The sequence below is a fragment of the Phyllostomus discolor genome, chromosome 15 (genome assembly GCF_004126475.2).
Source record: "Phyllostomus discolor isolate MPI-MPIP mPhyDis1 chromosome 15, mPhyDis1.pri.v3, whole genome shotgun sequence".
Taxonomy (NCBI): domain Eukaryota; kingdom Metazoa; phylum Chordata; class Mammalia; order Chiroptera; family Phyllostomidae; genus Phyllostomus; species Phyllostomus discolor.
In genome coordinates, this window is record NC_040917.2 from 19,338,387 (window position 1) to 19,365,932 (window position 27,546).

General features: G+C 42.1%; 1 protein-coding gene across 1 annotated transcript in view; it reads right to left on the bottom strand.

Annotated features, from left to right (window-relative positions):
* SPATA17 (spermatogenesis associated 17) overlaps nucleotides 1-27,546 on the bottom strand; it is an 85,405-nt gene that overhangs the window by 44,827 nt on the left and 13,032 nt on the right. Inside the window, exons 5-6 of the mRNA XM_028531298.2 lie at nucleotides 19,560-19,663; nucleotides 10,545-10,668 (exon numbers count right to left, since the gene is read on the bottom strand). Of these exons, the coding sequence (XP_028387099.1) occupies nucleotides 10,545-10,668; nucleotides 19,560-19,663 (228 nt within the window). The remainder of the gene's footprint in view (nucleotides 1-10,544; nucleotides 10,669-19,559; nucleotides 19,664-27,546) is intronic.

Sequence of the window (27,546 nt, forward strand, 5' to 3'; positions counted from 1 at the left end):
ATTGCTTGCGGCCAAATAATCTTGTAACCAATTCATCACGGCTCTCCTATGCAACCTTCGGTTTACTCACCTTCAGCTCCCCGATTGCTTTTCCCTTGTTTATGATCCTGTCGGCTTTGCCCAGCTCCCTGCTGTGCCCAGCGACTTCCCTATGCCCCCACACTTTTTGAAAAACACATCTTCTGCCTATCATCATCATCATCATCATCATCATCATCATCGAAGCTTCCTTCTCCTCTAGAACAGCACTTTCCCTGTAGCCCTACTGAGTGCAGCGTCTCAGCACGCCCTGGACCAGTGACCAGGGCCGGCCCTGTGTTATCTCCGTTCTCCAGGATCACTTCCAAGCCAGGACGCGTCTGCCTTCTTGCCATCGGGACATCTGGTCTCTTGTCCCTCTTTACAGCTGTCATGCACACTCGCTGATCCTCCCCCACGTTCATGACAGCCTCTGGCACTTAGTCTAGTCTTCCTTGCCACTGTGCATTCTGGGGTAATTCCAGGTGATTTCACGGACAGGCGATCCGTCCCAACAATGTGGTGTCACAGTGCTCCGATCCGTCATCACCGACCTTCATCTTTACATGGGTTAGCCACACCCCCATTGCCCAGAACTGCTCTGTGTGAGTAATTCAATAACCTTACACACCAATCTCTTACCCCCTTACCACAATTTTCTAGTCCATTCATTTTCTCACATTCTTATCCTTGCTAACCATGAGATGCATTTCCTGGAGCTCTCAAGTTGACCAATCCCTCAAATTTTTTCTCATCTGTCACCTCCTTCTTGCTGTCACTTGTTTGATTATCTTTATGACTCACACCCCTAACAGCCACCACTCTGCTTTATGCACCCAGCCATGCCTCAGACCAGAACCCATTGAACCATGCAGCACGGCTCAGTGGTGAATGAGTTAAGTCTGAATTCCCACCTCCACCTCTCAGCACTGCTATGGCCTTAACCTGCATAACCTCACCACATTGTATCATGGTCTCCTCTGAAATGATGGCACCACCTCAACAGGCTGAGAAAGATTTCACCCAGCTAACACACTTTGAATGGGGAGTGCCTAACGCAAGTTAGTTCCCCATGAATGCGAACTTTGTAAAAGGTAGTATCGCATAGTCCTGGTGAAGGTGGCTCTGAAACTAGACCATCACATACTCACACTGACCTTGGGCTTCCTGCTTAGTCTCTTTGTGCCTCTTCCCCAAGTTGGGGATAATAACAGTCCACTTGCAGGGTGGTATACGAGCGTTAAGAGAGGTAACTCATGTAAGGCAGTGAGAATAATACCTGGCTCCCAGTGAGCACTCGATAAATGGTAGCTGTTACTATTCTTACTCTGTGCGCCTCCACGCTCCAGTTGCTGATTACCGCCGGAATCAGTCACATAACCAGGCAGACTGGAGGCACTCCACTCCGCGGATGTCAGACCAGCCGGGCTGCAGGGCCACTGAACACCCTCCTTCTCCAGTTCTCCCCAGGATTATTTCACAAGACCGACCAGCATGAGGAGGTCCTCGGACGTTAATTATTTCTACCTCCAACCTTCTCTACAAAAGTATACCCATATGTGATCCTACACTTATTTGATTCCTGACTTAGAGGTTAAGGTCTCTCCCTGCCTGGCTCGACCTCTCCCTTGAAGCTCCTCACATGCTTTCCCGCATCTTCTGGGCCTATGCGTACTGAGCGGTTTCTGTCTGGGGAACGCTTTAGGACCGACAAGGACAGACTTGGCCTTCCTGCTTTGCCCATGACTGTGACCTAGCTTTAATTGTGGAATTGAGTGGAAGCAAGCGCATTCTTGCTTCAGATGTGAATTTCCAATCCGGATTTCATTGCAAATAAAACTGCTACCTTCGCTCTCCATCTGCCTAAGTCTTCTATCATTGTTTCAATTTCTTCTGAACTCATGTAGGGAAAAAGGGGCTATATTCGGTGACTTCTCAGCCAGGTTTCCCTGCGGACTGTTTGATAATAGAGCTTTGGCAAATGCTGTGTTGCACTTCTGCCTTTGACATCTCAGATGGTGCAGAACACACCAATCAACAGTTTCTGTTTCACCATCTGGGACAAGCCCAGTTCTTCCGCTGGCATGATGGTGCATTAAGTAAAAGACGCATTACTAGCTAGACCCAGGGTGAGATGTCGAAGACATCTGCATTCTCACAGACAACATCCCTTCATCTCGAATAAAATAAGCACAGAACACTAGGTGGCTCGGTGTGGAACAGGCTTTCTGTTGCATCAGAATCTCAGATGATTGCTCAAAGATAAAAATGCCTCATCGGTGACCAGGGTCAGCCTATTCCTCTCCTCCTGCCCCTTTTCTGAGCAAGACCAACACGCTGCCGCGTAGCCTCTCCGGAAGAGCCCGTGGGGCTCGCTCGCCTTCCTGGGAGAGCGGCCGGCAGCCAAGGCTCCAGCCGCTCACCTCCCGATGGTTGAAAGGACTGAGAGGCTAGTTCATGCGAGGCATTAAGGGCTAATTATGTTGTATGTGCTGCCTAATTTCAAATAAATAGAAATGTAAGGGTATGGTTTCTGCCACCATCCAGGAAAATGTTCATGAGATAAAACCCTTCTCGGCTCCCTCCAAACTGTCCCATAAAGAGAAAGCAAGTAGAGCTCACATTTGTCAGCAATCCCAATGTGAGAGTGACTTCCGGGAACATTCCTGCACCCAGTGCACAGACCCTCGGGGCGCCACGGGACCAGGTGCAGGGCCAGGGGAGGCACTGCTACGAGACCCTCCAGGGCTCTGGCCTTGCGTGCTGGTGGGGAGGGACAGACAAGAGGGGTTTGAAAGGCACACAGCCAGAAGCGAGACTACGGACACTTATTCCAAAATTCGCAAGTGTAAATTATAAATGGAGAATTGGATTCTCATTGATCCTGTGGAAAACAGAGCTCCCTTTTCAAAAATAGACTCACTAATGCAGCATATGCAAACAGAAATGCATTGTTCAACTTTTTTACAGTAATGAAAAATTTAGGTCAAGAGTCCTAGAGAAAAGAACGAGCAAACTTTCTCCTCTTCCTTCTAGAAAACATAATAGAAGTATTGCAAATACAGAAGCCATCCAAGAGTATGGAGCCCAAATATGGAGAACAAGCATTACAGAGCTGTCGTGCAGCTTATAGACTATCGTTGTGTTTTTAGATTTGGAGTTGTTGTATTGTCAGATGTTAAAGTTTGTAATATGTTTGAAAGGACTTTTTGCTTCTTATGAAATTTTTCATCTTCTTCATCTTGTAACTTTGTATGCTTCCTTCTCAAAAAAATTAGATCCCCAAATTGTATAAGCTTCAGGTCCCACAAAACATGAATCTGCTCCAAGTCACCCATTTAGGAGAAGTTTCTAGTCTGTTTTGGTTCAAGAACATTTAAAAAAAATTTTAAAATGTAACATATTGAAAAGAAAACATATACGTAAGAAAAGTAGCTAAGGTACTTTTCTACCTAAGTGGGCTCTCAATTAATTTTAATTTCTGCTTCTATCGGCATTTTTGCCTCTATTTCTCAGATGCATGGTGGTTAACTGATGGCCCCCAGAAAAGGACTCAACTGGGGGCACAACAAGGCAGTTTTTAAACCACGTCACCCTGTCTCTTCCAAGAGTCCTGGCAATGGATCATAACTGCACTGGCTGCAGGTATTGCAGGGTAATGAAAACTATGGTGTGAAAGAGGGGAGAAGTGAAATGTAAAAGGCAATAGCTAATTAATTCATTCTCCATGCTGGTTCAGTCCTTGGCCTTTTCTGAGTAGAGGCTGCTCATAGTGACAAATCATGTGATGATTTTGCGATTTGGATGTTCTTTTGGGACCAAGAATCAAGGGCCATATTTGAAGACCTGCCTCTTACACTATGCACCCGAAGATCACAGGTGGTGATCTTCATTCGCCACAGAGTCTTCTGGAAAGAATAAATCAGCCAAGTGTCCAGAGGAAGAGTGAGTACCAAACAACAACACTTTAGCCCCCAGGAAGCTGGTTGCTCCTTTTGACTACACTGTGCGGACTAATATGATACAGGTGCTTTGAATTACGGGAGGCAATCATGGAAATCTGTTATGGGCTAGCTTGCTTCATCCTTTTATAATCAGGCCTTAGTTTTTCTCTACTTTTGTACATGGACTCATGCTGAGTCAATGTTTCTTATAATCACTAACCCATTTCAGAGAAAGGGTAAGAAGAGAGTTCAACAGGTTGAGGCCAACTCAAGGAGTGGGGCATAATCGGAGTGCTGGTATTTTTAGGTTTTCAGAAAAGATAACCGGGTAGCCATGAACCCGGGGTGAAGTTCCTTCCAAGTAGAGTTTGTTCAGGTGAATCCGACGTGGAACACACATGCAGACCACTAACTCCGATCTCCACTGTGGCTCGATCGCACTGAGCGTGCCCCGACATCACAGAGTTTATTTAAACCAGTGATGCGACCTCAAACAAGTCGCTTCACCTTCCAGACCTGGTTTCTGTAATCTGCCGGCAGAAAGGGCTGGAAAAGCCACCTCTGGAGAGTCCCAGGTCCCCTGGCACACTGCAGAGGGGAGCCCTGCGTCAGCGTGAGCTCCTACTGTTTACACACCCCCTCCCCAAGAACATTCACACAAACCCGTGAGAAGTCAGCAAACTCCAGTCTAAGATCCTCATGCATACGCGACCCATGAACCCATCTCCCACTCCGTGCTCCCATAATTCCACCTTAGCGTCAGATGTCGTCAACCCCTGCAGAAGTCTGTGTGACTAAGGGGTCGGTCACGCGAGAATTAGGAATTACTGAGAATGCTGTGTGAGGTAGGAAACAAAGAAGAGGTGAGTGATAGACGTGATAGGTGACATTGAGTAGCAGTGACCCTAAGCAAAAGGACAGACTTGGCACATTTCTCTTGCATGCTCTCCTAAGTTGCTTCTCAGTACCATCAATACCCGCTTCCCTCCCCAGATCTCCCTGGAGTCGCATGCTCCGTGGCATCCCTCGGTTCCTGTATCATCGGCCGTGTGCCCGTCTGGGTCTTCGTATCTAGGCAGAGTCTCGGAGCTCTGGGTGCGCGTTCCTTTCCTGCTCTTTCCGTAACCTCATCATAGCTACTCATTTGCACCCAGCTAGTCTCAGAAGAAACCTGACAGCTGTCTCCTTCCAGAAAGGACTTGAATTTAACAGGTGAAAAGGAATGCAACTTAAATGGTAAAACAGTGGCAAAGCCCAAGTGTTTGGTGGACCCTCTGTGAGACGTTGCCTCTTTGCTGTGGAGAACAAAAGGGCTGCTTCTGAATCCAGAAGTCGCCTGCCTCAGGTTTATAAAGAACACCTTATGTGAATATCTCTAGTCTACGAAGTGAGACTGTGTCGTGATGCTCATATTGGGGAGCAAAGGAGGGTAAGACCGAACAGGAAGGGTGGGGCCAGGAGCGTTTTCGAATGCTTATGCTGCAAATGCCGGACTTGGGTTCTGCAGACAACAGGGGGTGTTGGAAGCGTTAGGAAATGGGTCAAAAGGCGTAAGACAGAGCAGAGGGGAGAAGCCAGAAAGCTGAAGCAAGGAACCACGTGAAAGCCCCCATTCAGGCTGCATCAAAACAAGATCACAAACATAATATTCAACACAGTGGACATACAGGTACCTTGACAGCCAGGAGCCTCAAGGCATAAACCCTTTGTATGTAGGTCATGGAGAGAGAGGGAGGGAGAGAGAGAGAGAGAAAGAGAGAGAGAGAGAGAGAGAGTCAGTCCATGGTCCAGCCAACAAACTGGGAAGGAATAAAATCAATGTTTTGACGTTAAAGATGTGGTTTTAAGTGCTGAGGACCAAGAGGTCTAAACTGCGCTGCAGGGAGCTGTTGCAAGGCATGTTTTACCATCACGGGTGGGCCCCGCTGCTTTGGACCACCGCCAAAGGACTCGGCCTCTGGGAAGGCCCTCCCGAGATGCTTTCCAGGTGCACCACACGTACGGTGACATATCACACGCACACACACACACCCAGAGGCAGGTGCACACTGAGAGGCCGCCATTCTTCTGGGAGCACTTGTGTACTGAGCACACGCAGTGGCAGAGTCACTCCGCCTCCAACACTCAGAAGAGGGGAGGGAATTTCAGGGGAATTTCAGGGGAAAAGGGAAGGGTTTACAGGAACGAGTGTAAAGGACACATGGACAAAAACTAGGGGCGGGTGAAAATGGGAGGGAGGAGGGGAGGGCTGGGTGGGTGGGCTGGGATGGGGGTAAAAGATAGAAAATTGTACTGCAACAACAATTTAAATAAAAGAATTGAAAAATCTTACCAAAAAAAAAAAGAAGACAGTGTTGAAAGCAATCAATGCTTCGGCAGAATTACCATGTTCTCAACTTTCGCCTTTTTTCACCTTATGCGAATTGTCTTATAAACATGTTGTCCATACCAAGAGACGGCCAATTAGTTTTGGGCCTATCAAGTATACATTTTATGTTTAAGCTATTCTCCTTCTATCTGCAAATGTTACATGAATTTGTAAAAACAGCAGCTGAAACTACCTGTTTCTCTCAAAAAATAATTTAAAATAAAGTTTAATCAACATTAACCTTTTAAAGAATCATAAATAATAAAAATTGTTTTCTCAGAGCCCATATAAAAATTTGTACTGCTCATTAATGGGGAAACTATTGAAAATCTATTATCATATAAGGGATAACATATGTATAAAATTGTAATTAAATTTATAGATTTTCATTTCAGTGTTTACTTGAATATGCATAAACTATGAAATGCCATAGCTAAAATAAAATATGCATAGTTAATGTATTTACTATTATTTTTATTAACAGATTACAATTAAAAATGGTATTTTCACTAACCAGGACATTTGTCATGTGTATAACTGCATGTCACAGCCTATGTTTCTAAATATGAGCGATTTCTGATTTAGGTCTTGGGCTTCACATTTGCGCCCGTCACTTCCCCGCCGACGGGTCCGGGAGGATCTTCGAAAACCCTGGCAACACTACAGAGGCTGCACGTTTTAATGAGGCGGCAGCAGGCCTTTGCTCACGCCGACCAGTAGGGGGAGCAGACAACATAATTTATTACCCGAGCACAAGGACAGCAGAATGCGAGTCCGCTGATTTGGAATAACACAAACCTGCAAATGAGATTTTCTTCAAAGGAAGTACGTCCAATGTGTGTTAGATTCAGTCTGACTGGTTACTGAATCAAAATAAATTTCTTTATTACATAATCAATCTTTGCAGAAAGATAAATTAAATTCGCAAATGAAGGCAATGTATGCATTTTACTTACTCAAATCAACTAGAATTAGCTTTCTTTTCATACAACTTTTACAGGGACAAAGACTTTTTGATGTGTTCACGTAGTAAGGGCGCTAAACCCAATCCTGTTTCACAGGTGATGGGGCGCATAACAAATAGCATTTTCTGGGAAATATAATTGACTAATCCTATTATGTCTGTAGCAACAAATTAACCTTATTACTACTAGAAATCGTGATTGATTATTTATGCAAATAGGTTACCATGTTCAGCTTTCTGATTGAAATAAACATATACAAAAAGTGTTTTAATATGACTTGAACTTTTTAATTAATAAAACCCTGAGGGGTCTATTAATTCACCCATTGTTATATTAGATATTTAGTTGTGTAACTTGTATTTGTGCTAACATTTTGCTTGCATAAAGATAATTAATAGCAGTAAAAATTAGTAATATATTTTAGAGTCTTTAAGATATACATTGGATTTGTACTAAAAGGGAGCTTACAATGGACTAGAAAACTATGCTATCAGTATGAATATGTCAGTATATCAGCATAATTGTTCTAAAAGTATTAACATGTTAAATAATGAATGATTTTGTTTATTTTCTAGGTCTGAATATACAAGTATAATTTTTGCTTACAAAAATGTTCACTTTTTATGAAGCACTATTTGTCTAAATTAATGTATTATGTCTACATCTTTAAGTTAAATTGTATTAGAACTATGAAAGTCTACTACAATTAGTTTACTAATTAGTTTTCTACAAACTAGATTAAAATCATTTCTAAATTATTGATATCATCAATAAAAATGTTTCTCTCCTTGCTAACATGCTATTAGAATTATTGTTTTAAGCAGGTTTAAAGATTCCTTATCCTGATATACTTCTTTTTAAAAAAACAATTTTGTATTGATAGATGTGAGAGAGGGAGCGGAAAGGCGAGGGGGAGAGAGGATGCCATGGCTGGGTGCCGGGCGGCTCTGGGGGCCAGAGGTCACCAGCTGCAGTCTGCACACGCTGATCTTACCCGCTCCGCAGAAACAAGGAGAAGAACAGCAGACAGCACTGGCGGTGTGTACTTGTTAACACAAACACACCTGAAATGCACTGGTTATATTGTATGAAAATTCATTAAGATCCATGAGCCATGTGGTCACTTGCGAAATAATTCGTTAGGTCAGGCACTTAATTTTAAAACTACAAGGAAATCAAAATCGTTTAAAAATAATGCATGTAAAGTCTCTGCCACAGTCTTTGGCACATGGCAATCACTCCATGGGCATTTCCTATTGTATTATTTGTATTGGCAGAACAACTAATGCTTTATGAACTTTCTAAGTTAGTCCACTACATATTCACTGCCTAGATAACCCTGGGTAAAGCAGAATTAACCAATGTTTCAGTTAAATTGGATTTCAAAATTTAAAAAATTGTTTTCTCTACTATACTACCCATCATAAATACATAGAACAAAATTAGAACTCAGATTAAGAAAGATTCCAAGGATTGGGTTGGTCAAAAATTTCATTTAGATTTTTCTGTCTGATGGCTCTAGTAGTGCTTAGTTGCCTTTAACTTCATTCAAAACAATTTTGTTAGACTGTATTGTGACAGCTATCATATCAGTGTACATTAAAAAGAAGCTTATCAATACTGGTGAATTTTTGTGCAGCCATTTTAATATTGAAGGTGGAAGAAAATACGTAACATTTTTGGAGTATTATGTTTATTATTTCAAGAGAGGTAAAGATGCAACTGAAATACACAAAAAAGATTTGTGCAGTGTATGGAGAGGAGCTGTGACTGATTGAACATGTCAAGTTTACAAAGTTTCTTGGTACTATTGACATTTTGGCCAAATAATTCTTTGCTGTGGGGCTGTCTTAGTCATTGGAAGGTGTGTAGCAGCACCCCTGGCCTCTGCTTACTAGACACCAAGACCAGGAGATAGCTGACATACTCAAAATATCCAAATCTATAAAGTTATCGGTGAACATGAAAAATGTGTCTTTTATCTCATGGAAAAAACTAAACAGCCTTTTTGTCCAACCCAATACAAAGAGAGTTCAGGGTTATCAAAATAAACAAATCTCCCTAAGAATTATTATCAGGTTTAAAGGGTTCCATCAAAGTTGAAATTACTAGTGCGTGAATTTGAAAAAACTTTCGCTAAAGAGAATTCCTGATTTGCAGTTCTGTGTTTAAAAAATGTTGCTCACTCATCATACAGCTAAAATTTTTACATTGTCATGGATTTTATAATGAAAAGTAGAAATACTGTGACTTTTTCTTTCCAAATTATTTTGAAATAATTGGAGTTTCAGTTTCCTTGCCTGTTACACGAAGGTAACTGAGCTATAGATGCCTAAGTAAACACTGAGACCATCATGGTTACTGAAAAGTTTTGCTCAGACAGCCCGACAGAGGCTAGAGATGAGGAGGTCCGGGGTGCAAACAGCCGTGGCCCCTGGCACTCCATGTGCTTTGGGACCTGGATGCTTTGGGCATCCTGGATGCCTCTAAGGATGACACTGCATGTCAGACCTCACCATCCTCTCCCGGGACTTGACTTGCCCGTATCTGAACACATTGAAATATGTGACTCTCGCTAGAATTATGAGACCAGACTGAAAGTCTAGAATAAAAAAATAAAAACCTGGAAATTGCTATATCCTCCAAAAGGTCAAATTTGTGCTTTTTAGAACTGTATCTGTGAGCAGAATATTCTACACACAGTGTGTTTTTTCTTAGCAGACATAACAGGATCCGAAGTCCTGGAATTTTTACCAACTAAGCAAATGAATTTCTAAATATTCCAAATTCCACATTTATTTTCCTGTGTGAAGATGGAATTGCTGAGGGGCTCTTGTTCAAAGCTGTACCTGAAGGCTCGCACCAGAATTTGCAAAGGGTGCAAAGAATCCAGAGAGCTATCTCAGGTTCGTAACATGTTAGTTCTTGATCAATTCGCAACACAGCAAGGAGCCCCCCAGAACCGGTCTGGAGGGCCAGGCTGCGCCCTCCGTGTTGGGTTATCGCCGTGGGAGAGCAGGCTGCTGACTTGGACCCTCCGGCCAGCGCGGGGCAGCGGACTCTCCAAGGCCCCTGTCTCAGAGGAGTCGGGGTGCCTGCGTGCGCCTGCGCAGCAGCACGGAATTGAACTCCAAGTCGTGTCTTTGCGATATCTTTCAACAAGTCATGTCCCATCCAGGCTGCTAGTTTATCTCTGTCAGGCCGGGGCCCCAGTGGCTTACGGGAGCTGTCAGGCACAGGTAGACCCACCTGCTTCGTGCTGAGGAGGTAATGCATCTTTCGGGCTTGGTAATCTTTTTTCTTCTTCTCCCTTTGCAGGGCAGCCTCCCTCTCTTCTCTTTCTTTGACCTCCGCGAACTCGTCCAGAGCCTCCCTGCACCAAAAGCCGGCTGCGATTACTCCTGATACTGACAACCTGCTTATGTTTTCATTCTTTCGCTAATGGCAATCAAATTTTGGAGGGGCTACCAGCATCCACATTCATCAAAAACAATAGTGTGATCTCTCTTAGCTGCACATCCTAAGGAGATCCTTGCAATCTTTAACAAGCATTTAAAGTGGTTTTTTCAGTGGTTAAATTTTTAAAATCAAATATATCTTATAAGTAATCCAATAACTGAGAAACTGTATCAAATGCAAAATAAGTGAATTACTCTATTAACTTCTTTGGTTGGAGATGAACTATTTTGGAGCTGCTTACATATCTCAAGAAAACATTTGATCTTCTGATTTCCTGTGCGTTTTGTTTTTCTACTCATAAATGTCTAATCATTTATTTTGCATACTAACTAATGGGCTAATTTTAAAAGTGGCTTTTATACATGTGCTTGATCCATTTTACGTGAGTCATCGAGTCTTTCGCTCAAACATATCAGAGAAAGTAGAGGGGGAAATTCCAAAAAGAAGAAAAAAATTCTCATTCCTACCTCACTGTCCAGAACCATTTTTGTTTCAGTGTCCCGTTCAACGCTGCTAATCCAATACTTCCTACAAGGTTACTCGCGAAACACTCTGACGTTTAAAAATCACCACGCCGCACCACTGCAGCCAAGCAATTTTTTTCAACATAAGATTAAATTGCAAAATAAATGAATTACTTGGAGTGGCGTGGCCCTCGCTTTGCCACCCTTCTCTTGAAAATTGCTTATTAATATGAAAAAGGAGTCGGAAAACGGCCCGTTTTACTCCATGCAGAGTGTCGGGGGGTAGGGGGCTCGTGCGCCCACAGAGACAGGGTGGCTGCACACCCAGACGGTGTGGGCAGGCGGGCACGCCGACCTGTCTGGCCTGCGTCGTGGTGAGGCTGTTATTAATCACTAAGTATCCCGGTAAAGCCAAACAAATTTGTTTCCATTGAAAGGATCTCTATCTGTGTCTGAGAATTTGCTCTGTACCAAACAAACCTCATTAACTGTGTCCATTTTTGACAAAGAACCAGGAGTTGGAGGGACTGCTGACCTCTCTTTGTCCTTAACGTACAAATTTCGAGGCGGTCCCTTAGGAATAAATGAGAGTTTTTACCAGGAAAAAGTAACAGTCATATGTTACATAAAAAGTGGAACGGATTATGGATTTTCGACTTTGCTTTTCATATTATGGAAAAAATAAGTATTTCTTCTATAGTTCCTCTTATAAGTCTTTAAGGTAATTTAAAATAAGCAATAAATTACCACCACCAGGGTAATTACTCAGATATGCATGTACACAATTTACGTGCCTCCAAAGATAAGGACAGCGATTTTCTGAGCGATCAGAAAAAAATTTTAAAAAATGTATCTGCAAAGGAGTTTGTGCTTTATGAGTGATTTAATGAGTACGAGGTCTGACCCAAGAAAGAAAAACGGCCCCGTCGGACGAACACACACGTGAACAAGTGAGGTACAAAGAAGTACACGGGGCTTGACACAAAATCAAAACCGTAAATTATGGCAGGGAGAAGGAACAGTTCATCTTCCGGATATGGGAATGTGAAGCACAAACGGTGCGCGCACTTGGGGAGCCTGGCGCGGGAAGCTGGGACTGGGGGGGGCGTGGAAGGGTGTCGGTTGCTCGCACGTGAAGGAAACACGGAGTGAGCCCAGAAGGCACTGAGGAGACCTGAAAATAAACCCAGGACACGGGACAGTGCGGTAGAAAAGCTAACTGGGGTACTCTCAGAACACAAAGTAATAACTTGAATATTTTCACACAATTATTAAAAAGAATCAGCCTTGCATTGCTAATTGATCTATCGCCATATTCGCGAGCATGCAGATATACTGAACGCCAGAGTTATGTGTATGTCAAAGAGTCTTTGTTCAATGACCAAGTCGGGAGAGTTGAATAAATTATTTACCCTTGATATACAGGCGTTTGTGACATCAACAGGGATGGAGCGACGGCTCGGTGTCAAGGACATAATACAAATGAAGATCCCATGAAAGAGTAAATGATGAAAACCATTCTAACTGGGAGTTTTTGCAAAATTATACAAATTATCTATTTCCTCAGGCAGGGGTTTTTGAATCCAGTACTTTCAAAATATTTCAAATTTTTCCAAATAATGTCAGATTTTTTTTTTTCATTTCAGATGTATTCTTTCTATTCTCAAAAAAAAAAAAAAAAGAACCAACCAACAATCCCGTGGAGTGCATGCGATAGGTGTTACTGATTACCATATTTTAACAATAGGGAAACACAAAGGGCGATGGAAATGACCAACACAATAGCAATTAGTGGCAGAAAGGGACTTGGACTCCTTAGGTTTGCAGATTCTCTCACTCCGCACCAAGCTGTCATTACCCTGATACATCTTCTTTCATCAGGCTATTGTGAGAATGAAGTGAACTAATCTATGTAAAGTGTTCAGAGTGGGGTTGGCGCATCGGTGACACGTGTTAGCTATTTTTGAGTGTTTACTCTAAGCCAGGCACCACGCTCTTCGCTTGATCTATTCAACAGCATTGTGGATCTCTTACACTTTCTCTAGTTCTCTCCATGATCCCCTCCCTTCTCTCTCCCGATCAGGGTGCCAGGGTGCGCCTTGGGGATGGAATCCCACAATGCACAGCGTGGACTCTGGCTTCCCGAGAGGCAGGGGGCCCAGGGTACACACACGTAGGTTGGCGGGACCCAGGAGATGGGACAGAGCCGTGCAAATACATCCTCCTTTTCAGTTACTCCTGAAAATCTACGTGTTGCATTTTGAATTTATCTTCAAGATGTCTAAGCTGCCTGAAGAGTAACTATCACGAGGAAATGGATAGTTATTTGTTAATTCAGTCAGGCAGTCTCAAGTATGTTTAAAATATTAACAGAAATAAAGATGTGGAAAACCCAGCCCCCATCTTCATGTCACTTGCAAATGAAATAGCTAATCACTAGACCACAGACAGAAAAAGTCAACGGAGAAATGCATGGGTGTGCATAGGCATGCTTCAGCTCAGAGAGCTCGCTTCTGATTGGAGGGGTCAGAAGAGGCCTCATGGACACGGCGGCCTTGGAGCTGGGCTGCACGTGGGCAGGCTCTCTGGAGAGAGAGCTGGGACCCAGTACAGTGGAACGGGACAGGACGGTCCCTCCTCCCCCCGCCCGTCTTTGGGAGACGTGACCCATCAACAGTAAAGTGGGGAAAATGCACGAGAGCAGAGAAAGCCTGGCAGAGCAAGGGTGAACAGACTTTCTAAAGGTAATGCTGGCAAATTTGTCCTCTATAGACTAAGTATTCTGAGAAGGGAAGGAAGTACAAGAAGATGCTAATGGTGGACGCTGTAAAATTACAATACCATGACTGCACTCTGATCATAAAAGGGGACCATCCAATTGCGCCATTATTTCATTTGCCTACTTTGCATGATTTTAAAAAAAAGCAATAAGACTCCATTCAAAGATCATTCATGAAAATCAATTTTTTTCTTCTTCTGGCTCTTTTGAATAAACTTTCTTGAAAGGAGTTCTTTTGTACAGCATTCCTTCTGGAAATATGCACATATTTCACTGTACAATTATTTTCCTTTGACTGTTCTGGATAGTTTCTCTAAATGGAAGTAAACTTTCATGTAACCTACACGATGTCAAATAATTGAGAGCAGCCTCGAGCTAAGCACAATAATAGGCATAATAATGGCATGTATTTACATTGTGCATTATTTCCAGGAGCTCCGAGGGCTTCACAGACATTAATTCGTCCTCACAACACTCTGCTGAGGTTGGCGAGGGGCAGGTATTATTAATGAGGCTCCTGTTCTTTGTGAGAGGAGGTGGCTTTGCAGACGGCAAAGGGGAACACAGAATGGGCTCTCCTGCTGTCTCCACTGTGATTCGGCTGCGGGTGGGTGAGGGCCAAGCTCCTGAAGATTGGTTTGGGGTAGAGTTCAGAGTTCAGTAGCTCAAGTTTCCAGTTTACATGAAAAGAATCGCAAGATCTCACTGACTGTGTGTTTGCTCACCAACCACACACTGCTGTCTCTCATGTCAAAAGTGTTAACTTCACTGGAAAGCAGGAAGGATCGCCGCTGCCTTTGCACGCGATCCACTGAACAAGGACCAAGGGCATCTCCGAACCGATCCTGGTGCTGTCACACAGCGACACTGTGCCACAGGATGACACGAACGTATTTCAAAGCAGCACATCACATGTAATTTCAAGAAAACTATCTGATGAGTTTTAGAAAACTACTTATCGAAGGGTCGTTTTATAATTGGTCCCAGGAATGACTTCCATATGAATGCCAAACAGAGAACCTCATTATGTTCCTTGTTGGTCAGGATAAGAAAAGACCACAAAATCGTCACACAAAGAACAGAGAGAGAAGCAAACTGGGCTGGAGGGACTTCTTTCTCCATGTTCTTCCACATCACTCCGGAGAGAGGACATGGAGAGATCAGAAAGAAAATGGGAAGGAAAAAGCTGGAAAGCATTGCAAAGTGGCAATAAAAGGTATTTTTAAAAGTAAGTAATGTTTTATTAATTCATTGCTTTTGTAGTATGATATCTCTGCCTGCATTTCCACTTTATCACTCAATTTCTGTTTTTTCAGATATATGTAAAGACTAGCAATTCTCCTTCTGCAATACTATTTTGACTAAGACACATGTTAGCATTTTTCCTCAAAGATCCATGTGTTTAAGTATTATAACTATTTAATAAAATGTTTCTGATTGGAGGGGTCAGAAGAGGCCTCATGGACGAGGCAGCCTTGGAGCTGGGCTCTGCACGTGGGCTGGCTCTCTGCAGGGGGAGCTGGGACCCAGTGCAGTGGAACGGGGCCAGATGGTTCCCCCCGGAATAACGCAAATGTTTATTTTCAGTTTGCTTAAGTCTAATGATAAGAAGCTACTCTAAAAGACCACCCCAGCATTTATATTTTATAGGTTTCTATGGAACCCATAAAAGGAAGGAAATACAACACACGACATCCATCGGATTTGCATTTTAGAAGGAGGTTGTAGGCAGCAGTAGGAAGACTAGACGGATGAGGACAGGGAACAGAGATCTAGGAAAAGAAATGATAGGTTTGGGAGGATAACTATTTTATATGCAAACATGCTCAGCTCGGGGCATCTGTGGATGCCCAAGGGGCCACGTCAGCAGGCCTACGAATGGATGGTTACAATTAACAATCAGAGGAAAGTTCTCGGCCGGAGAATATTCGGATTTATGAGTCACTGGAATGCAAGAGGCAGCAGAAGCCACAGGAGTGGCTGAGACGGTCCAGGGCCTCTGGAGTGACAACGGCAGTGACCTGGTGAATGCAGGCGAGTCCACAAAGCACGTGGGGAAGAAACTGTTAAAATGAAACCAGGCAGAGTGGCATCACATAATTCACGTGACAGGAGAGACGAGACTGGAAAGTTATCCACAGCGCCATGTGCTCCCATGAGGCCGGAGAAGGTGAGGGCAACACCCTCCCGGAAAGCACTGCAAGTGGCTTTTCAGCAAGAGTTACATTTTCTCAATGTACTTTCATAGGAACTTAAACATGTCTCCGGGTGTGGCCGAGAAGTTTGTATATCATTAATCTATCGAGTTCCTGAATCTGATTTCGCTATATAAATCTGCTCTCAATCAGCAGTGGTAAATACAAATACATTACCAGTCCATATCACAGAATTAAAAAGGAAAACAAGTGGGAAGGAAGTCTCTCCCTCCTCCTCCTGTCGGAAGATCAGCTGTGCCAAGTGAGAGACAAGAGCTTCCCACCCATTCATTCCATCAAACTGGACAAGCACAAGGCTGAGTCCACCAGCCAACACACTCTTGTCCCTTCTTTTCAAATGAGTAGCAATCCGATGCTATACCCTGGCATTTCCTCCCCCCTCAAATATCTCTACAAAAAGAAAAAAGATAGACATAAAGTTCAGATAAGCTTTTTGCTGTTTTTTAAAAAAAAGTTACTTAAGTCACTGCTCTCTACATTACTCAGTGTCTCCTAGTAAAGATTCACAGGTGGAAATTCTTTTAGAATTAGTGCTGGGAAAAGCTGTTCCTTGGGATATACCGTTACAGCTTCTCCGTTCTCACACGGGGGCATCCTTAACTAACTCTATGTCAGTCACACCATTAGTTACCGTCCTGCGTTTTCCTGCTTGAAATTCGCTGTGTTGAGAGGTAAACTTGAAAATGATTAATACCTATGTAAATAAATTATACTCAGTAGCATAAGCTTTTTCCTTTTATTAATTCTATCTTGGGAATGAAGCTCTTTTTCCTTTTTATAGGCCTTGCCTTAATTTTTTTTTTGAAAATAGCAAATTATTGAAGGCAATGCATTCTTATTAAAAAATACATAGAGTATGTGAAACGGCTCTGATCACATTGTTCATATCAGTCCATATTGGAAGTGATTACCGTATTCTTTAGACTATAAGACCTACTTTGTGCCCCCCAAATTTGGGAGGAATAATGGTTGTTAATGCTGCTGTTGAGTTCTGTTTACATTTACATTGGTGAAATATTATGTTATTTATGTTACTAAATACTTTACCACATTTTTGCTTCACATGTTTTTCCCTATTTTCCTCCTTCTAAAACCTAGGTGTGTCTTATGGTCCAAAAAATACAGTATTTGGATTATGCCATTAATTTCTAATTATGGATAAGTTACGGACTGTTTTCAAAGCAAAGAATATATTTTAAGTTAGACACTCTGCTATGTTACCTAAATACTACCAAATTAATTGCTGTAACTGTTGCATCTTCACATATAAAATGATACCACAGAAAAAAATTCATGTGTATAGTTAACATTACAGACTAATTTGGTTCTGGAAGAGTAAAATGTCATTTTCTTTACAGCATAGGGAGCCCTTAAGGAAAGAGCCCATCATCTGGCTACAATTAGAGAAAGCGAAACCGCTATTGTTTAGTTGGCTGAGATCAGAATATTGTATTTTTTAAGTGGGGTTTGTGCAACATTATCTTTAGGCAATCATATGTATTGTCCCTGTTTACACAATATCTATGGTGCTCCACTTATGTCCTTGAAATGGGGAACAGGGACAGCAGAGTATGAAAAAGTGGCCTCGCCGCTGGAGTTCATAAATTTTGTTCAGCTTTGGATGAGTTCAAAGAATTGCCATGTAAGAAAAGCCTTACAGAAGGAATTTATCTGATTATGGCGGTAATAATTACCCAGCTGTTTATTGCAGATAGAGAAATAATTCATGCAGGCAATAGGCCGTGGTGGCAATGACACTCTGCATTTAGTAAATATGCAAACTGTTCACTTCTAATTAACCAAGCTCGAGGATGCCCTTATTAAATGTATAAACTAAAAGTGCCTTCCTGACAAGTGATGAATTGTTACATTGCACAAACTCTTGCCACGGAATTATTGCAGTGAACTTGGGGCTTAACTTCATTAAGAGATCTTGTGGGATAGTTAAATGAGGATGGACAGCATAACAAGGCTGACCTGACAGCCAATGACGTGTTAGAGCTTCATGGGGCTGCGGCTCGTCTGCTGTCCTGCCTTGCCGTGCAGACTCGCCGCCGACACCCTGGGAAGTTACTTTGTGTTCAAATGATACAAATAAACGGCATGACGCCACAGCCCACTGATAGAGGCGCCTGACGACTGACCTGCCGGATGAAGCTACAACACAGCCGCTTGTTTAGGGTTCGGATATTTTTCATGTACCGAAAAGGAAAATGCCCCACTCTTTAACTTACGACTATTTGCTGAGTAAAAAGAAATGGTCTTATTGAGTAGGATTATAACACCTTTCAAAAGCAAATGAATGGGTTTCATTAAAGAAAATTCATATAATATAGAGATTACTCTTAATATTGACTCTGAAGGAGTGTCACTGAATTTGACCAAATAATTAATGAGACATTAATTACACATTGTCTACATTCTATGCTTAGCCTTACTTTAAAATAACTATTCATTCTTTATCAAACATCTATACAACTATTTCTACCTCAGTTAAGGATCGAGTGGAAATTACTACTTAGAGGAAAGTCCTAAACATAATACAGCAGGACTGAGATGTTTCCGTTTGGATTGTGGAGAAGGTAATAATGCCGATTGCACAGACTGTGAAAATCAAAGGCGATGATGAGAATAGAGGCCTTAGCACAACACTTTGTATACAGTAAGTGCTCACTGTGTGCGGGCAATGTAGAATGAGCTTCTGTGTGAGTTCAAGGGGATAACACCTGGCGGTCAAGCTGTGCATTGTATTATGTTCCGTGACATTCTGTTTCAGATGCAAGTTCGTGCTACTGAACCTGTTTCTCAAAATACATCTGAGGCTGATACTTGAGGCTTCACATCTAATGGAATCATTTTATAGATAAATTCACTTTAAATGAATTGATTTAACTGAGCTAAACTATTTTCCATAGAACCAAGGCAGGCACAATATAACCTAATTTATAATCAAGAGGACAAGATATTCAAGTATATAACAATACATTTTAAGTTAAATAGAATTCTATCTCTATCTTATCAATGAATTTCTGTCTAAAATATCACTGAGTTTGAGAAATTATTGCTTTTTTTAAAGATTTTATTTATTTATTTTTAGAGAGGGAAGGGAGGAAGAGAGAGAGAGAGAGAGAGAGAGAGAGACATCAATGTACGGTTGCTGGGGGCCGTGGCCTGCAACCCAGGCATGTGCCCTGACTGGGAATCGAACCTGCGACACTTTGGTTTGCAGCCCATGCTCAATCCACTGAGCTATATGAGAAATTATTTCTCATGATGGTAATGATCAACATCTACTGAGTAACTTCTCTAACACTCTCACTAGTAGACCAGGGACGACGCCACTCACATAACTGAGTCATTGGTCCTTGAGACAGCTCTCAGGTACTTCTTCAAGCAGACATAATCGAAGCAGTATTTCCGGATCCGATAGCCTCGCCAGCACCTCTGGATCTGTGGCAGTCAGCGAAAAGATACAATGTGTCAGTCAACGTCTTTCGTGAAACCATGAATAGTTCTTCAAAATAAAAATAACGATGGGTGATAAATCATATTAAATTTAAGGCTTTTCTACTAACTATATGTATAGTTTCAAATGGAGGTTGAAGTCCTAGATTTAATATTAGAAATATATAATGACAAGACATCCTTACAGAATATAATTTATTTCAAAACATTTAGAATTGTTTCACAAATACTAAATGTAAAATTAACTATTGAAAGATTAAACATTTGCTGTACCACTTCCTGACTGAACAGGTTTTTGATTTCACATAACCAATGGACTTGAAGCTTGTATTTGGTCACATTGAAATAAATTTTTAAAAAGGGCTTTTTAAACTCAGTGCTATCAATTTTTAAACAAAATGTCTTGTATCTTCATCATGCTATTTTAATACTTTAACAATGACAATAGCTAACATTTATTGAGTTCTTATTAGGTGAGAGGCACTATTCTAAAGGTTTGCTTGTATTTATGAATTTAATTTTTAGAACATTCCTGTAAGATAAATACTTGTATCATTTTATTTATAGATCAGAAAACTGCTAAGAGGAATAAACAAGAAAAAATGTTTTACTTAAATTCTGATCATCTATTTTTGTTTTAAAATATGGCCATTTAAAAGACATTACAGTCTGAGATATTAAATGGGAAATTTTTTTTCATCCTTGCATCCCTGAGATGAATTCCACTTGATCATGTAGTATGATCTTTTTAATGTATTTTTTAAAATTTTATTTAAATTGTTGTTGCAGTACAATTTTCTATCTTTTATTCCCATCCCAACCCACCCACCCAGCCCTCCCCTCCTCCCTCCCATTTCCACTCGCCCCTAGTTTTTACAGGAACAAGTATAAAGACACATGGATAAAAACTAAATGGGAAAATTTTTAAATGAATGTTTTAATATGATGAAAAATAATTTAAGATACGCAAACAGCTTGTAAGAACAATTAAATTAGAGACACTAATTCTAGAAAGTAAAATTAAGTAGAACAGCAAGCTAATGTAACAACATTGTAGATAGCTTTCCAAATATTTTTCAAATAATCTTATTTTAGAAATGAATTCTTTAAATAAAGAAAAATTAATTTTAAAATTATATACTCAATTTAGAAATAATCTCCTTCTAATTTAACCCAAATTATATTACAACTAAGAAACTAAGAAAGAGAGGAATTAATACAAACCTCTTTACTGATGAAAAATTAATAAGCATTTGGAATATGTACACATATATAAATCATAAATGCAAATAAGTGAACATTTTCCTGATTCGCCTAATTTAATCACTGTAGGATTATTCTGAGGTAGAGAGTATTATTAGCCTCACGAAAAAGAAGAGGAGGTTGACACTCAGGTTAAACCGTTGCCTAAGGTTACTGCACACGCAGTCACAGTTGTGTTAAAGAGAACACTCGTGAACAAAAATACGGACAGAAAAATCCACCCTCAGACATCGTGGTGACTCGGGATGCAGGGTGAAGTTTCAGGCTACCACGCAGTGCCAAAGGAGAGGCTACCTATTACTCAAAAATAACATTACATTCTCAAAAAGATGATGTAGCCGGAAACACAGAAGAGGCGTGCTGGGGTGCGGAGAAGCAGCGAGGTGGCGATTTGGGGTGAGCTCGCACCACAGCCAAGGTCACCGACAGGACGGAAACTGGAGCTGGCTGAGAAATCGGCGCCACCAGGGAGGGCGCCATGGACAGAAGCCGGTGGAACGGGCTCCTCCTCCCCACGCCCAGGGAGCTGGCAGTGGGGGTGCGCTCTGGGAGTCCTCTCCCTGCTCTAACTGCCCAGACGTCTCCCCGAAGGCAGGATAAAACTCCTTTCCAGGACAAATCTTTGTATTCACCATTGGGCGTTAAAGCGCGTAATAAGTGAGTGGTGGTTAACGAATTAAAACGCACCCACATTAAAGTATAATCAATCAATCCTTGAGTGGCCTTGTCAGAGGTGAGTACAGAGAGCTGGAAGAAACTGAGCCTTCTAGTGGGCGAAGGCGCTGCCTTCCGGGGGAGAGAAGGATCTAGAATGGGTTGTGCTCCCTCTGAACGTGCCAGGAGTCCTGCTCACTGCCGCACCGGTTTTCCCAGGAGAGCCCTGTGGCCGAGGCAGGAGCTCCAGGTTAAAGATGAAGAATCCGAGGTTCGGCAACTTGGGAAAGAACACGGAGCCGGCGAAAAGTAGCTGGCATAGTCTGGATACAATCCCAGCTCTCCGTTACTCCGATGCCCAGACATCTTGCATTTTGCCTACATTTCCTGTTGACCTCCCAATTCTACTGAATAAACTTTTAATTTTTAATAAAAGTACTTTTAAGAGGCAGGGTGACTTTTGCCAACCACATTTCTTCTTAATTTTAAGGTGAAGAGGTTGCAACTTCCAAAAAAAAAAAAAAAAAGAAAGAAAGAAAGAAAAAGGGCTGGTATTCGTGCCCTTCAAAGTAATTAGCAACTTTCAGGAGTGATTGGTATAAAACAATTATTGTCATTGATCAGCTCTGAATGGATAATATTAAACAAAGTCATTGTGTGCTCAGCAGATTACAGCTTGTTAACGGGCAACTTCCAAATGACCTCTTACGCTAGTCAAATCAATGATGCATATTCCTCATTAAGTAACATCAAAATGTAAGTGGTCTTATAAATAATGTTTATTTTAGGCACTAAAACAAATGGCAAAACCTTGATTTGTCAAAGTTATCCGCTCATGGAAAAAGATCTTCCGCCCACTGGGTTTACTTCCATTCTTCAAAATTCATAATAACCTTCATGGTATCAGAAGAGAGAAAAATAATGCCTTGTCACCTAAAATCAAAATGAAGACATGGGTGACAAATTCACTGATAACTGCCCAATGAGGCTGCTCTAAATGTGTGTGACAGCATGTGAGTAGAGCTCTCATTCATAATTACACTTTTTTAAAAAAATTAGAATGCTCAACTCCTGAAGACCATACAGTGAACACAGGAAAGTGGGTTTCCTAAGTTTTCAAAGATAAGATGGCTAAAAAATAGGAATCTCCAAGTTTTCATCCTAGGTGTCACTGTGTGTGTGTGTGTGTGTGTGTGTGTGTATCTTAACTAGATATTTCTGGCTCGTAGAAGATATCTGGATAATTATTCCATTTGCAGACTCTTCTCTTTAATATCCTGTTCCTTCACCTGACTCCCCACTTTGTTTTTCTACAAACCCATCTAGCTGCTTCGCAATGACTTGGTACTAGAAGGAGCAGGAGGGAGGAAGAGAGACAATTTTGCATGGTGAACATTTCAGTCTCTGGCCATCACCAGGCAAACATTCATGGTTGTCCAGATGGTCTCTTCCCTTCTATTTCGGAGGCTAATATTTCAACATATCTTTTTCCGTGTGAATGAGTCTGTGTCTTATTCATTTTGCACATTTTGTATTCCTAGAACCTAACATATCACCCAGTATATAAGAGACTGACAATATTTTTTTTCATGAATGATTTTACCTATTTATCTTTATCTAATCTTGGAGTCATTATTCTAAACACAAATCCTTCATAGCATGATAAATATAAAAAATAGGATTATAAATAATTTAGGAGGCTGAGATGGAGCCTTATATATCTGATGGATTTAACATTTTTAATTAAAGCCAGCATGTAATCATTTCTCACATCTTTAAAAATATTTGAGAAACAAGTGGAAAACAAAAGAAAATGGATAATGGATGTTAAAAGTTGGGTGAATTTTTAGAAATTCGTCATTTTTCTACACAGATCCAGAGCTCTAAGAAGAGAGAGACACCATGTATTGATTTATTTGGGGACATCTATTTAACCACCTACTCTAAGCCAAGAAAGTAGATACGAAGACTAGGGAGATAGGACCCAGGCCCCAAGAGACTTACAGAGTGTGTGTGGGGTGGATACAGGCATGTAAATTAGGAAGGCTAATAAAATGTTACAGGTCTATAACAGAAGCATGTCGATGGTAAAATAGGGACATAAAAAGAGGTAACGATCAATTCCACATGGGTAGGGGGATCGTAAAGTCTTTAGAGAAAAGGTGACCCTTTAAAAAGTAAACGCAGCAAGTCAGAATATGAATATCTATGACAACATTAAAAATCACAACCTGTAATGTATTCACTATAAAAATGACATCTATTTAGAAATGGACAGGCTAAAAATTAAACTTTCAAAAGTTCTCCCTTTTGGAAATGTTCCCCTACCCTCCTTGAAGATTACATGTAATTTATTTGTCAGGTGAGGAGTCCGTGGTCAAAACACAATATGCACGTGGCTCAGGCTACGAAGTGAATTAAAACAGGAGTCTGTTTCTTTCCTATTGCACGTGAAGGTCCTACTTATGACCTGGGTCCGCATATATCTGCCTGAACGTTATCGGCTGTACGGATTTCTTCTGCTTCTCTCGGAAATTCTTCCTCTCCAGCACTCACAACCACCCATACTGAGATCAGTTAAAGGGTAGCTACTGAGATCAGTTAAAGGGTAGCTACGGTGACCAGAGTTGCTTGGACGCTTCTGGACTGGGACGGCGAAGCTGCAGATTGAAGAAAGAGAACTTCCGGCTGCTGGTATCCAACTATGTTTGTGACCTACTAATGTGCGCACCACGCAGGTGCGTGGACCACACACTGGTCTCTTCTGAGAGCAAGATTTTCAGGGCACCGTCCTGCACAAATCCACTTCCAGAGAAATCTATCCAGGTCCACTTCCAAAGGACTTCAGTTCCGGTCACTGGGATCAACCCATGCCAAGCCTTGACCACTGTGAGGCGGTCACTCTGGCCTCCACGCACGTGAGCCTCACTCCTGACCCCTCGCAAAGGAACACAGAGTCTGTTACCAGGTTAACTCCTTCGGGCCTCTGCGGGAAGTCTCTGAACATCTTCGCTAGAGAAGCGTTTCTGTTACACATTTCCCAGAGTGGCATTTACATACCGCATGCAGCATGCAGTATGGACACGTCTGGACGGGCACGTCTGGACATCCGCAGTGGATCATTCCGACCCCCATCCTTCTCTCTGGGCATGTGTCAGAGAAGTGACAGATCCCGCGTGGCAAGGAGAGGCTTTGTTTGGAAGGACTCCTGCAAGGGAGGACGGCTGAGTGACAGTGGCCGTGGCTGCAGGTGGACGGCCGTGGTGGAGAGGACGCTCTGACCACAGCATCTGCCAGCATGTCAAGAATTACAAGAATGAGACCAAAATATTTCGTCTGTTACAGGAAGGTATAAAAAGAGCTAGAAAGGACCTGTGCGGGGAAGTGGAAGGAAAGGCAGCATAATAGATAGTAAGAGCACCAGGTCTGACCCCGAAGGCGGCCTGCTCTCGGGCGGAGGCGTTCGGGAAACGCTGCACGCCGGCTGAACTGCAGGGACCTGGCGGAAGGAGACAAGCTTCACCAGAGTTGGTTAATGAGCACGGTTTTCCAGTGGATCTACGGGGGCAGGCAGTTCTGCTAAGCATGTGTGAAGGGAGGAATGGAGCCTTGGGTGGGGGCGGGGGGGCCGGGTCTGGTCCTGCCATAGGAACAAAAGGGGAGTGTCGGCGCCTTTCATCCAAGTTAGGTGGGGAAGAAGCTTTTATTTTCATTCTGGACTGTACAGCTCTTTTTACATTAGAGTACTGTTGATATGTAACACTGTATGAGTTTCAGGTGGGCAACACAGCGATCTGACATTTCTATACCTTACAACATAATCACCACAAAAAGTCCAGTAGCCGCCCATCACCATACAAAGTCACGGTGGTGTCATTGGTTGTACTCCCTCTGCTGTACTTGACCCCCCACCCTGACTTACATTATCACTCTAAGTTTGTATCTCAACCCCCTTCACCTTTTTGCCCATCCCCCCACCCTTCCGGCAACTACCGGTTTTTCTGTATCCGAGTCTGTTTTGTTTGCTGGTTTGTTTAGTTTTGTAGATTCCACATATAAACAAAATGCTACAGTATTTATTTGTCTTTCTCTGACTTATTTCATTTAGTATAATAGCCTCTAGGTCTATTCAAGTTGTCACAGATGCCAGGGTTTCGTTCCTTTTCACGGCTGAGTGGTGTTCCCGTGTGTGCACGTGTGTTTGTGTGTGTGAGGCTTGCTGTGAGCCTGTCTGCTTCCTCGACTTGCACGTCTGTCGTTTCCTTTGCCAGGTGAGGGCAGTTTTCAGCCACTATTTCTTCAAATAGGTTTTCCCTCCTTTTCTCTCTCCTTGCTTCTCTCGCTGGGCCCCCTATGGTGCAAGTGTTAGTACACTTGATGTTATTTTCCTTTGTTCTTTTTGCATTAAGCTATTTGCAGAACAGGAAAGGGTAGGGGGATCTTTTAAACTGTGCTGTTGTCCAGGGTCATATGTCTCAGGTTAATTTCAACTTTGGCCTTTGCATTAATCAAAGATAAGGTGACCTTGGGGAATGCTGTTAGGAAATGTAGCTTTATTAGGATGTTGGAGTAAGTCAAAAACTCTGCCTTCCAAGTGGCTTGCATTGATGTGGATGTCTTAGAGTTTCTGAGTCTAAGGAAAAGGAACATTAATGATTCAAGTAGATCAGAATTCAAAGTGAAGATTTGGGGCTAAATAATAAATGAAAGAATGCACTTTTCTAAACTTGCTCTCTGTGCCTGTATTTCCTCTGGTGCTTTAGGAAGATTAAGTAAGTCCTTGGTCATCAACTGCTTTAGGGGCCCAGTTATGTATTGCTTTTGACTTTGCCGGCACATCTGACAAGAGGTAAGCATCTAATAGTGTTTTAGGCTCAGAGGCTAAGTCTTCTGACCTCACGAATCAAAATCTCCTGAACTCCCCGACTGCAGCCGTCTGGACATGAAAGAGAAAAACCAAATTGCCCTCCTATATGACTGTATCACTAGGAAAGGCCAATAGCCTACTGCAGCTGGAGTCTGCGCCTGGGGCTCCGGAAAAGAAGTGAGATCTACCTGTTCCTCTTGATTCTCTTCCCTCTAGACTACAGAGCATGCAGGTGGGCAGAGAGACACGGAAGACCACCCCTGAGCCAGGGCCCCACCGCACTCACACCCGCAGAGGGAACGCCCTTCGAAGCAGTGAAAGCAACCGTAACAATGTTGATTCACCCGACATGGGGCCACGCGGGTCTTCCAGAAGGCTCTTTCACCCCACATGAAACCCATGATTAGCAGAACCAGCAGATTAGTGAAAGAACATATAATAAGGAAATGTAGATTTTCAGGGCACTAATGAAATTTGCTTAAGCACCTTCTCCATTTATAATAGTTTTGCAATTGAAGCTATTACCATATTGTCTGAGACGAGACAAAAAGTATTTCTGCCATGCCCGTTCCCCAAATCTGTGCAAAAACAAGCCAGCCCTATAGTCACGAAGTTCAGCCTTCCATGAGGAGAATAACACATAAAAATGAACATAGAAATGATAGAAATAAAACTTCTAAGCTGGAAACCGACTTTATTACTGTTAAATCATGTGAATGATGTCTAATTGATTTGTATTGGGCTGGAATCTTCTATTCCAGAACCGTGTTCCTCTATTTATCACAATCTTCTCTATGACATGGGAACTAATACACTGCTTCATTAATATTTACAGTCTTTCCCCAGCTATGGCTCAGAGATATTTAACATTCTAAAACATAAGCATTGATAATTACATGTTTTACATTTTACTCTAATTTCTAATACTGCCAAGATTATTTAGTACAGCTAACTTTTTAACTATGTACTCTTTTCTCTCTTTACCATTAGCATATCAATCAAATTTGCATTATTCTGGTTTGCTCATTTTATTAAAAGCGAATTCCAGGCACAATTGACTTTTCATTTGTTTAACAAGTGAAGA